Source organism: Malus domestica, chromosome 10 (assembly GCF_042453785.1).
Source record: "Malus domestica chromosome 10, GDT2T_hap1".
Classification (NCBI taxonomy): domain Eukaryota; kingdom Viridiplantae; phylum Streptophyta; class Magnoliopsida; order Rosales; family Rosaceae; genus Malus; species Malus domestica.
The window spans coordinates 14670005-14685182 of NC_091670.1; the positions used below are offsets into that span (position 1 = coordinate 14670005).

The 15178-nt window shown below is 37.1% G+C and overlaps 1 protein-coding gene across 1 annotated transcript; it reads right to left on the bottom strand.

The window, feature by feature from the left end:
* Positions 1 to 555: 555 nt before the first annotated feature.
* LOC139188566 (uncharacterized) lies at positions 556 to 7273 on the bottom strand. The gene is made up of 4 exons (XM_070806177.1): positions 6123 to 7273; positions 5121 to 5374; positions 1387 to 1787; positions 556 to 561 (listed from the first exon to the last, which is right to left on the bottom strand). The coding sequence occupies exons 1-4, from the start codon at positions 7271 to 7273 to the stop codon at positions 556 to 558; spliced, it is 1812 nt and encodes a 603-aa protein (XP_070662278.1).
* Between the last annotated feature and the right edge of the window lie 7905 nt (positions 7274 to 15178).

Sequence of the window (15178 nt, forward strand, 5' to 3'; positions counted from 1 at the left end):
CATATTTATAGCCTACGGTTTTGACAAATTCTGATGGGAAAAGGCTTAGGATTTTCGGCAAAGGCTTGGGCCTCAATCTAAGGGGGAAAAGAACTAGGGTTTGTGCAGATTTTAGGGTTTCTAGAAGGGTTTGGGGAGCCACTTTTGTAGGGAATTCTAGAAACAATGTTATGTGGCTGATTTCTAGAAGAACAAGGCCTAAAAACATGCAGCACCAATGTAGGAACAGATAAGGCCTTCTGGAAAGGTTTCTAGGTGATTTAAATCAGAAATTAACTCCCCTTGCAGTAGGAATTAAGTTAGAATAAGATTAGGATAGGATAGGATGAGATAAGATTAGTTACAGTTTGGATAAGGTTTAGATAATTTTCCTTCTTTCTTGCTAATTCCTTGTCTTCCAAGTCTTGAAATAATTTCTCCAGATTTGTAGCACATTCCTAGCCTCATTTAAGAACCAAAAATGTCCATCCCTTGTGCTCCACATGCATGCAATCCAATTCAGCCTAAAAGTGCTATAAAAAGTTTCAAAATGCATTTTCTTGCCAACTTTGCCAATTAGACCTACAAACACACGAACATAGCTTAAATCACTATAATAAGCATAAACTAACTAAGTAAATGCAAGAAAACATGCTAACTAAGTCGCATAAATATGCTCCTATCAATTTCCCTGTTCGAAACCTCGGCTTGACCACTTGTTTGGGCGTGATAAGGTATTGCAACCTTATGCGTGACATTATATTTCTTGAGCAGTGCCTTGATGGTTCGATTGCAAAAATGAGAACCTCAATCACTTATGAGAACTCTTGGCATGCCAAACCTTGCAAAGATGTTAGTTTTAATGAAATCTGCAACCACTTTAGAATCATTAGTACAGGTGGCTTTTGCTTCCACCCATTTCGACACATAATCCACAACAAGCAAAATATAAAGGAAACCATGTGAGGGAGGAAAAGGACCCATGAAATCAATACCCCAAACATAAAAAATTTCGATAGCGAGAATGGATGTTTGCGGCATTTGGTCTCTTTGACCTATATTTCCTGTTCTTTGGCAATGATCACAAGTCATACAAAAAGTTCTAGCATCCTTAAAGACATTAGGCCAATAAAATCCACATTCTAAAATCTTATGTGCTGTGCGTTGTGTGCCAAAATGACCACCACATGCATATGTGTGACAAAAAGTTAAAATTGAATGAAATTCGAACTCATGCACACACCTACGCATAATCTGATCAGAGCAATATTTCCACAAATATGGGTCATCCCAAACATAAAACCGTGCATCCTTTAATAGTTTATCATGTTGGTGCTTGTTTAGGTTGCTTGGAACTTGTTTAGACGCCAAATAATTCACCAAATCTGCATACCATGGTTCACTTACCTTAACGGACAACAATTGCTCATCAAGGAACGTTTCTAGGATAGGTAATGACTCCTCATTATGCACCAAATGGCTCAAGTGGTCTGCCACCATGTTTTCACCCCCTTTCTTGTCCCTAATTTCAATATCGAACTTTTGGAGAAGAAGCGTCCAGCGAATAAACCTTGGTTTGGCTTCTTTCTTTGTGAGCAAATACTTCAAAGCTGCATGATCAATGTAAACAATGACTTTAGTGCCAATTAAATAAGAACGAAATTTATCTAATGCAAACACAACATCAGGGAGTTCTTTTTCAGTGGTGGAGTAGTTTAATTGAGCATCATTCAAGGTCCGGGAAGCATAATAGATGACATGTGGCTGTTTGTTCTTCCTTTGACCTAAAACAGCTCTAATTGCATAATCTGAGGCATTACACATGAGCTCAAAAGGAAGACTCCAATCTGGTAGAATTATGATAGGGGCCGAAGTGAGCAATTCCTTGAGGTGTTTGAAGGCCTTCTCACATTCCTTGTTGAACTTGAATGGCACTTTTTTGTTTTGAAAGAGACGACAAATGGGCTAGGAAATTTTGGAAAAATCATTGATGAATCGCTTATAGAATCCTGCATGTCCAAGAAAAGAACGAACCTCTCTCACCGAAGTGGGAGAGGGTAAGTAGTGTACAAGATCTATTTTTGATTTATCAACCTCAATTCCTTTTTCAGAGACTATGTAACCCAAAACTAGGGCTGGAAAAAAATCCCAAAAATCCTAAACCGAACCAAAAAATTCCCGAAACCGAACTGAAAAAATCCGAAACCGAAATTCCAGAAAATTTCAGTACCCAATACCGAACCGATCCCAAAATTTCGGTACGGGAATCGGTCACAAGTTTTTGGGATTTCGGTAATCCCAAAACGAACCAAAAATATATATATATATATATTATTTAATTTTTAAATATATATTTAGAATTTTAATAGTCGTTGGATTCTGTTGAGATTTGATCTCAACTGTTGCATATAAATTGTGTATGATTTATCCTTCCTGGTGTGAATGTATATATGCGTGTCTATGTGTGCATGGGAAACATGAAAAAGTTTGGCATTTGGCATTGTAAATGACTAGGACAGATAAGGAGGGGAAGGAGGAGTGAAATGCACGTTAATGACTAATGGGAATTTTGATGCTCAAGTCCTCCATGAAATTTAATATGTGCACAAATTAAATTGTAAGTTACAGATTAAATTTATTTTTATTGCAACAAATTGGTTTGGTTGTATACTTGTAACTTACAATGACCTATGAAATTTATTAAGAAAATTTAGTTTGTAATAGATTGGCAGCCCAATAAAAAAAAGGTTGAATTTTAGCCTAAAACATAATATGTCAAATTTTAGTCCAAAAGCCCAAAAGCCCAAAATCATTTTGGGATTCCTGAAAATTAGGATTCCCGAAAAATTGGTTTGGGATCAGTATTGAATTTTGAATTCTTGAAAATTTTGGTTTGGGAATCAGGACACGGGTTTCGGTTTGGTATCCCATACTGAACCACCCCTACCCAAAACTATGCCTTGTTTTACCATGAAATGACATTTCTCCCAATTTAGAACAAGGTTAGTTTCAACGCATCGTTTCAAGATTAAGGTAAGATTATCCAAGGAAGCATCAAATGACTTACCAAAAACATTAAAATCATCAATGAATACTTCAATGATCTTTTCAACATAATCTGAAAAATACTTACCATGAATCTTTGAAATGTGGCTGGTGCATTATATAAACCGAATGACATTCGATGATAAGCAAAATTACCAAATGGGCAAGTGAAAGTGGTCTTTTCTTAATCTTCCGGAGCTATTACAATCTGATTATAACCTGAATAACCATCAAGAAAACAATAAAGTGCATAACTAGTTAACCTTTCAAGCATTTGATCAATGAATGGCAAAGGGAAATGACCCTTCCTTGTGGTGGCGTTGAGCTTTTCATTCTTTTGGATACGTGTTCTTGGGAACAACTTGTACCGGTGAAACCCACCGACTATCAGAGATTGGATAGATCACTCCATAATCAAGTAGCTTGATAATCTCCTTTTTGACTACTTTCATTATTTGAGGGTTGAGTCGGCGTTGAGCTTCTCGGGATAGTTTAGCCCCCTCCTCCAAGAGTATACGATGCATGCAAGTTGTAGGACTTATACCCTTGATGTCGGCCAATGTCCATCCAATGGCTGTTTTGTATTCATTCAACATCCTCACCAACTTTTCTTCTTCTTGTGCCGTGAGTGAGGAAGAAACTATGACAGGCAAAGTTTCTTGGTCTCCCAAGAAAACATACTTCAAATGGCTTGGTAATGGTTTAAGTTCGAGGGAGGGTGCCTGAATTACTGAGGGTAGCATTTTATTAGTAGAAACTGAACTTGAAATTGGAATAAAAAACTTACCATTTTGTTGTGGCAATGACTCTAGGGCAGCCACCATCTCAACTACTTCTTCACTAGGGTGCACGACATGGATGTCTTCATGCTTGCCATGGGTGAGCATTGATTCTGCCCATTGGTTTTTAGGCCCATTCCTTTTGTAATGGTTGTTTCAAGGGCATCCTCATTCAAATCTTCAAAGGATTGTTGCGCCAATGAATCAATTATATCAATAGAAAAACAAGAATGATCATCACTAGGGTACTTTATAGTTTCAGAAAGATTGAAATCAATAACATCCCTATCAAATTCCATGGATAATTTTCGCATCAATTAGTGGTATTCAACAAAATCAAGGAGAATCCTTCCCTGCGTACTATGAATGTTTTTAAGGTCTTATTGCTTCATGTCCTCAACACCAAATGAAGGAAGAGTTGCTCATTCAATACTTTTACGAAGGACTACTTCCTATTGAACGCCAAATGTTAGATGCCTCAGTGAGAGGTGCATTGGTTGATAAGACACCCATGGCAGCCAAACTTTGATTGCTAACCGAACATTAAACGCTCAACAATATGATGGAGTTGGGCAGAGAGACCTCCCACGACAGCAAGTAAATGAGGTAAGTTCCATTTCTGATTTGCAATCTCAAATAACTAACCTTACTTCTATGTTTTCACAGTTTATGGAATGATGCAAAACGCAAGGAATTTCCCTAAGTGTGTGTGGCGTATGCTCAATTCAAGGCCACCCATTTGAGAAATGTCTCAATTGATTGAGAACGGTGGATGGGAAAGTGCAAACGCCATTGGCTACCAAGGCCCGAATCAGCCCCGATCCATATGCCAACACTTACAATTCGGGATGGCGTGATCACCCAAATTTCAAATGGAATGAGTCACAACAACTTGCCCAACAAAGAGGATTTCGGTCACAACCCCCTGGGATATACCTAAGGCCCTACGCACCAGCACAACCTCAACCACAACTTGCCCGAACTAATTCAGGTACATTCATGGATAATGATCAAATTGTTCAATTACTAACCTCTTTGGTGCAGGGGTAGCAAAACCAAAACAAAACAATGCTCAATCAAGTTAAGGAGGTGGATGAGTTGAAGAAACAAATGGGCCAAATGACAGAGTTCATGGGGCAATTCAAAGAGCAAGGCAAACAGCCTAGCACAACCGTTGTGAATCCAAGGGGAGAATTGAATCAGCCAAGGCCATTACGTTGAGAAGTGGAAAAGAAGTTGGAACGGACCCCCAACCATCAAAATCTGCCCAAATGGAGGACGAGAAACTGCAATAAGAGGAGGATGTCCAACACATACCCACGACAAGGAAGGAAACAACCTTGTCGTGCACTTCTAGCATCCCTAAATCGTCCACCATAGGTAAGTTAGGTCCAATTTCGGTTAATTCTAACCCTATTCCACCCAATGTTCCTTTCCCTCGTATACTCATGAAAACAAAGAAGGAAGAAAGTGAAAAAGACATTCTTGAAACATTCAGAAAAGTACAAGTCAATATTCCCCTTCTTGATGCAATCAAACAAGTCCCCAAGTATGCCAAGTTCTTGAAGGAGCTATGCACCACAAGAAAGAGAATTTTGAACAAGGAGGTGGTAAGAGTAGGTGAAAATGTTTCAGCCGTTTTGCAACATAAACTGCCCCCTAAATGCAAAGATCCGGGCAGTTTTACAATTCCTTGTGTAATAGGCAATACTCGCTTTGAACATGCCATGTTAGACTTAGGTGCATCCATAAATGTCATGCCCTATTCCATTTATGCATCTATGAACTTGGGTAAGCTGAAAAATGATGGGGTAATTATTCAATTAGCCGATAGATCTAACGCATATCCAAAAGGAGTTTTGGAAGATGTTTTAGTGCAGGTTAATCACTTGATCTTTCTGAATGATTTCTATTTTTGATTTATCAACCTCTATTCCCTTTGCTGAAACTATGTGACCTAAAACTATGCCTTGTTTAACCATAAAGTAACATTTTTCCCAATTCAAAACAAGGTTAGTTTTAATGCACCATTTTAAGATTAAAGTAAGATTATCTAAACAACCATCAAACAACTCACTAAAGACACTAAAATCATCCATGAAAACTTCAATGATCTTCTCAACAAAATATGAAAATATACTTATCATGCATCTCTGGAATGTGGCTGGTGCATTACACAAACCGAATGGCATTCGACGATAAGCGAAAGTACCAAATGGACAAGTAAAAGTAGTATTTTCTTGATCATCTGGAGCTATAACAATTTGATTATATCCCGAATAACCATCAAGAAAGCAATAAAAAGAATGACCAGCTAACCTTTCAAGCATTTGATCAATGAACGGCAAAGGGAAGTGATATTTTCTTGTGGTGGCGTTGAGCTTCCTATAGTTAATGCAAACTCTCCAACCGGTTTGGATACGAGTGGGCACAAGTTCATTCTTTGCATTCTTCACCACTGTGACTCCTGATTTCTTTGGTACAACTTGAACCAGTGAAAGCCAATGACTATCTGAGATAGGGTAAATGACTCCACAATCAAGAAGCTTGATAATTTCCTTCTTCACAACTTCCATCATTGGAGGGTTAAGTCGACGTTGAGCCTCTCGAGTTGGTTTAGCCCCCATCTCTAGAAGTTTGCGATGTATGCAAGTTGTAGGGCTAATTCTCTTGATGTCGGCCAATGTCCATCCAATTGCCGTTTTGTGCTCTTTGAACACCTGAATCAATTTCTCCTCCTCCATTGCCTTGAGTGATGAGGAAACAATGACGGGCAATGTCTCGTTATCTCCAAAAAATACATACTTTAAATGGTCCGGCAATGGTTTAAGCTCAAGGACGGGTGCCTGAATCACGGAAGGTAACAACTTGTTAGTAGAAACGGGAATTTGAATTGGGATTGGAGGCTTACCAAGATGTTGTGGCAATGACTCAAGGGCAGCAACCATCTCTCCTATTTTTGCACTAGGGGGCACGGCAAGGATCTCCCTATCCATGCCGTGAGGGTGCTTGAAATCTGCCCATTTGTTTTGAAGTCCAATTCCTTGTGCAATTGTTGTTTCAAGGGCATCCTCATTCAAGGAGTCAAGGTAATCCTGCGCCAAAGCATTAAATACATCAATAGAGAAACAAGAATGATCATCCTTAGGATATTTTATAGATTCAGAAATATTGAAATCAATAACATCCCCATCAAATTCCATTGTTAATGTCCCTTTAAACACATCTATCTTGGTGCGGGCTATTTTCATGAAGGGTCTTCCAAGGAGGATCGTCAAGGGTATAGAATGGGCTGAATCTTCCATCTCAAGCACGTAGAAGTCCGCTGGAAATACTAAGTCATTAACCTGCACCAAAACATCTTCCAAAACCCCTTTTGGATATGCATTAGAACGATCGGCTAATTGAATGATAACACCATCGTTTTTAAGATCTCCTAGGTTCATAGATGCATAAATAGAGTACGACATGACGTTAATGGATGCACCTAGATCTAACATAGCATGCTCAAACTTGGTATTAACAATAACACAAGGAATTGTAAAACTACCTGGATCTTTGCATTTTGGTGGTAGTTTTCCTTGCAAAACGGCTTAAATATTCTCACTTACCTTTACAACTTCTTTGTTTTAAATCCTCTTCCTTGTTGTACAAAGTTCCTTCAAAAACTTAGCATACCTTGGAACTTGTTTGATTGCATCGAGGAGTGGAATATTCACTTGCACCTTCCTAAACATCTCAAGAATATCATTCTCATTCTCTTCCTTCTTTGATTGCTTGCATCTGCGAGGGAATGGTGCATTGGGTGGAATAGGGTTAGAATGGGTCAAATTGAATCACCCTTACCGGAATTGGATGGCTTAGGTTGATAGGAGCATATTTATGCGACTTAATTGGCTTGTTCTCGTGCTTTTACGTTGTGTTTCTTTAGTTATTTCAGTGTTTAAAGTCACTTTTGTGTGTTTTCAGATTCTAAGGCCAAAGTGTGCAAAATGATGTAATTTGGAGCCTTTTGGAGCAAAAGGAATGGATGAATTGAAGACTTGAAGAAATTAGGTTTCCTAATCAACGAAGGATTCCTAATTGACAAAGGATTCCTAATCAACGAAGGATTACTAATTGAAGATGGATTCCTAATCACATGAGGATTCCTAGAAGAACAAGGATTCCTACTTGAAGTAGGAAAGTTAAGCCAAGATTTCCTATTTTGGTTTGACCTTTCCTAATTCTAAAAGTCCTTATGTTCTAGCCACTTTGAAGACTTCATATGCACTTAAGGACACAAAACAAAGGCCCTAGAACCCTTAGTGACCCTTGCCGCACACACCTTGCCCATTCCTCTTCCTTACCGTGCAAGGGAGAGGGTTGTTTCCTGATTCTTTGCATTTAAACACATTCCTAATCTATTTTAACACCTTGCCGCACCTTTTAGCCTAGTTCCTTTAAATTTCTGATTTGATTTCCTAATTCTAGAAGCTTTAGACTTAATTTCTGTTTACCTAATTAACCTAGGGTTTTATTTCCTAAATCCCTTTAAATATACTTCCTTTTTGCAGCCACAATTCAGCCATTCACTCCCATTCACGCCAGAATTCATTCACCCATCCTTGCCGCACCCATCCTTCACCATTCGCCATAGTTTTTGACCCCAAACACTCCTAGCCGCACCATACATCCATCCTAAACACCATTCCACCCTTCTACACCATCCATAACCCCCAAAACTCACCACCAAACCACTTGTGTGCCGCAACAAGAAGGAAGAAGGAAGGACCCTTGGATGTCTAAGCTTCATTGTTGGTGCATTCTAGGTGTAATTCGTTTTATGATTTCAATGTGTAATTTCTTTTCTTTTCGTTTTGCTATGAACATGAGTAGCTAAACCCCTATTGGTAAGGGGTGATTTCAAAGCCATGACTATGTGTGCAATTTGATTTGATAAATTCCAGTTATGAATTCTTGAATCGTGAATGCAATTGGCTTAACTATTTGATTAATAACTTATTTGTGTTTGTTAATTAGGGGTCGACACTTAATTGACATGCATAAATCTGGTGCTAGAGTATAAGGATGTTTCACATAATCGTTACAAACTTATATTCATATGTAGTGAAGGTTGCTAGTCACAATCGCGTTAAGTTCAATTCCTAGCATGAGTGACATGATGTTATAGTTGCAAGTGCTTTGTCATTGCTTATGGTTTTCATTGAACGTAATGATCTTTGATCGTATCTCTATTATGATGTCATGTAGGGGACGTTTGAAGAATGCTTTGGGTTGTCGAATGATGCCATCCAATCCAATAATACAAGGAAAATCTGAGAGTTAGCTAGTGATGTCACGGTTAATTTGGGGCAATGTCGTTCATAATTCTATGAAGGAATAACTGGAAATCGAGTCGTTTGCATACGTGTCATGTGTGGAGAAAGAGCCTCTAACTAATCCATCATCCATTTAAACTCCCAATTCGTTTTACAATCTGTTTTAATTACAACGTTTTGTCTTGTTTTCAATTTCGTCAAAACCAAATCCCCCTTTATTTTAAAGTGTTAGATTAGTTAGAAATCCATTTAGTTTGTGTTTTTAAGTGTTTTGATTCAAGTTGTAACCCAATTTCGTCCAAATTTGTGTTTGTGTTCAAAATTGTCCAGAAAGTGTTTTTAAGGCAGTTTTGAGTGTTTGGTTGCTGTTTTGAGTCTTTTGGTTTGTTTTAGTGTTTTAAATTTTAGTTTTGCATTCTTTGAGTCTAGTTTAGTGTTTTAAACTTTGTTTTTACGTTTTTAAGTCAGTTTTCAAGTGTTTAGCAATCCCTCATAATCCTCGGTTTAGAACGATCCCTACTTACATACTTTGCTAGAATTGATAAAAAGAGGGTTTAATTTGTGTGTTTAGTTATTTTACGCATCATAGGTGCATTAGGTGGCTGTGGCAAGGATGATTCTTTCCTTGCTGTGGCTTTGTCCATCTCCTCCTCTTCAATCAGCAACTTTTCATCGTCTTTTGAACTTGGTGATAGGAACATTTTTATACAACTTAATTGGCTTGTTCTTGTGCATTTACGTTGTGTTTCCTTAGTTATTTTAGTGTTTAAAGTCATTTTCGTGTGTTTTCAGATTCTAAGGACAAAGTATGCAAGAAGATGCATTTTGGAGCCTTTTAGAGCAAAATTGGGCTTGGAATGGTTATCACATGCTTGGAGCAAAAGGAATGGACGAAATTGAAGATTTGAAGAAGTAAGGATTCCTAATCAACGAAGGATTCCTAATTGAAGATGGATTCCTACTCAAATGAGGATTCCTACTCCAACAAGGATTCCTACTTGAAGTAGGAAAGTTGAGCCAAGGTTTCTTATTTTGGTTTGACCTTTCCTAAATCCTAATTGTCCCTATGTTCCAGCAACTTTGAAGGCCTTTTAAGCATTCTAGGACACAAATTACACATTCCTTGCATGGTCCAATTCCTTGCCGCACTTGTCCCACTTTCCTTTTCCCTTGCCGTGCAAGGGAACCTATTTCCCTTCAGTTTTAGGACACTTTGCCTTCCCTAAAACACATGCCGCAACCTCCTTGCCCTTTCCTCTTCCTTGCCGTGCAAGGGAGAGGGTTATTTCCTATTTCCTTGCATTAAAACACATTCCTATTGTGTTTTAATGCCTTGCCGCACCTCTTAGCCTTTTTCCTTAAGTTTTCTGATTTTATTTCCTATTTCTAGAAGCCTTGGACTTAATTTCTATGAACCTAAATAACCTAGGGTTTTAATTCCTAAAACCTTTAAATAAACTTCCTTTTTGCAGCCACAAATCATCCATTCATTCACCTATTCACGCCAGAAATCTATCCCCACTCTCTGCCACATCCATCATTCACTATTCGTCCTACTTTCTGACCTAAAACAACCTCTGCTGCACCATACACCTAGCCTAACCATAAACCCATCATTCTACAGCATCCATAACCCCCTAAACTCACCACCAAACCTTGTGCCGCAGCAAAGGAAGGGAAGAAGAAGTGCTTGAATGTTCTTGCTGTTCAATTTGGATCGTCGGAGCGTTTAGGTGTTTTCTTTTGTTTACAATGTATAAATCTGTTTTCCTTTGTTTTGGGAACATGAGGAACAAAGCCTTCTTGGCTAGGGGGCTATTCAAAACCATGATTATACTTGCATAATGAATTGATTACCTTCAATTGTTATTTCATAAGTTATGAATTCAATTTGCTTAATTGTTTGATTGATACCCTATTCTTGTATGTTTATTAAGAGTGCACGCTTAGTTTTCATGCATGGATTTGAAGCTAAAATATAAGGGAGTTTCACCTAATAGTTACAAACTTATATTTACAAGTAGTGAAGGTTGCTTATAAACGATCGCGTTAAGTGAATTCTTAACAAGAGTATCATGCTCATGATAGTTCGAATGCCTCGTCAAAATGATGTGAAAAATAAGTTAACACACAAAATTAAACCCTCTTTTTATCAATTGTAGCAAAGTATGTAAATAGGGATCGTTCTAGACCGGGGATTATGAGGGATTGCTAAACACTTGAAAACTGACTTAGAAATGTAAAAACAAAGTTTAAAGCACTAGATTAGACTCAAAGAATGCAAAACTCACGTTTAAAATACTAAAACAAACCAAAAACTCAAAACAGCAATCAAAAGATTCACAACTGCCTTAAAAACACTTTCTGGGCAGTTTTGAACACAAAGCATCAAATTGGACGAATTTGGGTTTTAACTTGTACCAAAACACTTAAAAACATAAACCAACACACTTTCCAATTAATCTAGGAATTCAAAATAATTGGGGAATTGATTTGGACGAAAATAAACTTAAATGGCAGATTGTAAGAGAAACAGATTGTAATACAAAGTTATGAAGAATCAATGGATGATGGAATGGCTAAGGGGTTCTTCTCCACACATGAAATATATGCAACCTAAATCGATTTCCAGTTATCAATTGAATAAGTTATGAATCTCGACACTCCAAGTTAATTAGGTCCGCTTAAATTAACCTTCAGATTTCCCTAGAATCATTGAATTGGATGAATATGCATCGTAAACAAATTATTCCTAACAAGTTCTTTATATGAACAGCATGATAAAGACACAAGTTAGAATCATTACGTTCTTTGGAAATCATAAGCGTCGACAAGGCATTCGTAACTATGAAAAGCATGATACTCTTGCCAGGAATCTACTTAACACGATCGTGACTAGCGACCTTCACTACTTACGAATATAAATTCATAACGATTAGGTGAAACAAATTTATATCCTAGCATCAAATTCAAGCATGCAAATTAAGCGTGCACTCTCAACCAACATACAAGAATAAGTTCTAAATCAAACGGTTAAGCAAATTGTATTCACAACTTATACAACGATAACTGAAAGTAATCAACTTAGTTCACATATATAATCTTGGTTTTGAATCCACCCTTAGCCAAAACAAATTTAGCCAATCATACTTAAAGCAAAACAAAGATTATATAAATTAGACATTGAAATATAAGATAGAAAACACCTAAAATCGTTTAACAACTCAGAATGAAGAGCCAAACAATCGTAGTGAATCTGTCCCTGATAGGAGCATATTTATGCGCCTTAGTTATTTAGTTCTTATGCATTTATGTTGTGTTTTCTTAGTTAAGTTAGTCTTTTAAGCTATTTTCATGTGTTTTCAGGTTTTAAGGACAAAGTAAGCAAAATGATGCAATTTGGAGCATTTTGGAGCAAAATTGGGCTAGAATGAAGTTCATGCACATGAAGCACAAAGGATGGACGAATTTGAAGGATTGATGAAGCTAGGAATGTATTTTGAAGTTGAAGAATTGAAGATACAAAGTTTCCTAGTTGAAGTAGGAAAGGGCTTAAACGAAGGATTCCTAATCAATGTAGGAGTCCTAATTGAAGATGGATTCCTAGACGAATGAAGTTTCCTACTCAAGCAAGGTTTCCTATATGAAGAAGAAGAGTTAAAGCCAAAGAAGCAGCTCAAGATAAGGATCTTATCCAAAACCTCATCCATAACCTTATCTTAGCTTATCTTATCCAAACAAACCTTATCCTATCCTATCTTATCCTAATCCAAAACTATCCACATCTCAGCCACTTAGGAGGGTTTCTAACTAGATTAGGATGCTTAAAATGGGATTTCTAGAAGACCTAATCTTATCCTACAAAAATGGCGCCTAGGAGCCTTTCTAGAAGCCTAAAAATCTGCCTTGTATTTCTTTCTAGAAACTATCCTTTTGCCATGAGTTCTCACCCATTTCCTTTGGGATTTTGGTTTCTAGAAGCCTTATCCTTTCACACTCTTTGTGCCGCACATTATCTCCCATTCCTTTTGGGTTTTTGAATTGTTTTCCTTATAGGATTGTATGTTATTATCCTATGCAGTTTAGGCCTTTAAAACCTTGTCCTTGGCTACCTAGGAGATGGGATTTTTAGCCTATAAATACAAGCTTATGCCGCACCCTTTCACTCACCACCCTCTACCATATTTTCACTACATCATTCACCCAAAAACCCCTCATTATGCCGTGAGTTTGCAAGGAGAAGAAGAAAGGAATCTGCAGCCGTGCATGCCATTCAAGGAGCTTGGATTGTTGGAGCGATTCTAGGTGTTTTCTATCTTTATGTTAATGTTTAAATTTATTCATCTTTGTTTATTTGCGAACATGAGGAACTAATTTCTTTATAGTTAGAGGGGAATTCAAAGCCATGATCATATGTTTTATATGACTTGATTACCTCCAGTTATGATTTCATGAATCGTGAATGTGGTTAACTTATCTATTTGATTGATAACATGTTTATGTATGTTAATTAAGGATGCATACTTAAGTTCGCATGCATGAATTTGACGCTAGAGTATAAGGGAATTTCACCTAATCGTTATTAACTTATATTCATAAGTAGTAAAAGTCGCTAGTCACGATTGTGTTAAGTAAATCCTTGGCAAGAGTAACATGCGTATCCCATAGTTATGAATGCCTCGTCAATGCTTATGATTTCCATTGAACTTAATGATCTTTGATATGTGTCTCTATCATGCGTATTCCATAGTTAGGGTCCTTGATAAGAATAATTTGGTTGTAATGCGTATTCCATTCAATTCAATGAATCTAGGGAAATCTGAGAATTAATTGGTGCAATCTAGTTAATTTGGGGCATTGTCATTCATGGTTTGTTGAAAGAGTAACTGGAAATCGAGTCGTATGCATATGTTTCATGTGTGGAGAAGGAACCTTCTAACTAGCCTTTCACCATTCTATTTCATCAAAATCGTTTTCATTAAAGTTTGTTTTCAAAGTTTATGTTTTAAAGTCCAATTTCGTCAAAACCAATCCCCTTACTTTTAAGTCTTGTTTTTAGAGTCAAAACTTGTTTCTTTTAAGTCTTTTGAGTCTTTGAAGTTCTATTTGATCTGATATTAACTAGCACTCAAATTAAACCCTCTTTTTGTCAAATTGTAGTAAAGATGTAAGTAGGGATCGTTCTAAACCGGGGATTAGGAGGGATTGCTAAACACTTGAAAACTGACTTAAAAACATAAAACAAAGTTTAAAACACTAAACTAGACTCAAAGAATGCAAAACTAAAGGTTAAAACACTTAAACAAACCTAAAACTCAAAACAGCAACTAGAAGGCTCAAAACTGCCTAAAAACCACTTTCTGGGCAGTTTTGAGCACCTACACTAATTTGGACGAAATTTGATGAAAACTTGAATCAAAATACTTAGAAACACAAATCAAAACACTTTCTAACTAATCTAAGACTTCAAATTAAAGGGGGATTTGTTTTGGACGAAAATTTAACACAAAACAGAAACTTTAACTAGCACAGATTGTAAAAACGATTTTGGTGAACTAGATGGATAAAAGGCTAGTTAGGAGGTTCTTCTCCACACATGTCACACTTGCAAACAAAACGATTTTCAGTTGTTCTTCCAATAAATTATAAAGACTCAATGCCCCGAATTAACCGTGAATTGCACTAATTAACCCTCAGTTTTTTCCAGAATTTATCAAGTTGGATGATTGCATACGACAACCCAAAACATTCCCTACAAGTTCCCTACATGAATTGCATAATAGAGATACAAGCACGAATCATTAAGTTCTATGAAAAACATAAGCATTGACGAAGCATTCGTTACTATGAATTGCATGAAACTTATGCTAAGAATTCATTCAACGCGATCGTTTTCAAGCGATCTTCACTACTTGTGATTATAAGATTGTAACTATTAGGTGAAACTCCCTCATAATCTAGCATCATATTCATGCATGAAAACTAAGCGTGCACTCTCAATCAACATACACAAATAAGTTATCAATCAAATAGATGAACGAATTGAATCCACAA

Bases quoted from the DNA above. Each gene is read 5' to 3' on its own strand.
- LOC139188566 (XM_070806177.1), bottom strand. From the start codon at position 7,273: ATGTCGTACTCTATTTATGCATCTATGAACCTAGGAGATCTTAAAAAC. The intron at 5,375-6,122 runs GTTAGCTGGTCA...TGTGGTGCATAG, and splicing joins ATTGATCAAATGCTTGAAAG to CTCCTTCAAGAACTTGGCAT. The intron at 1,788-5,120 runs GTATGTGTTGGA...GTAATGCCTCAG, and splicing joins TGTTTCCTTCCTTGTCGTGG to ATTATGCAATTAGAGCTGTT.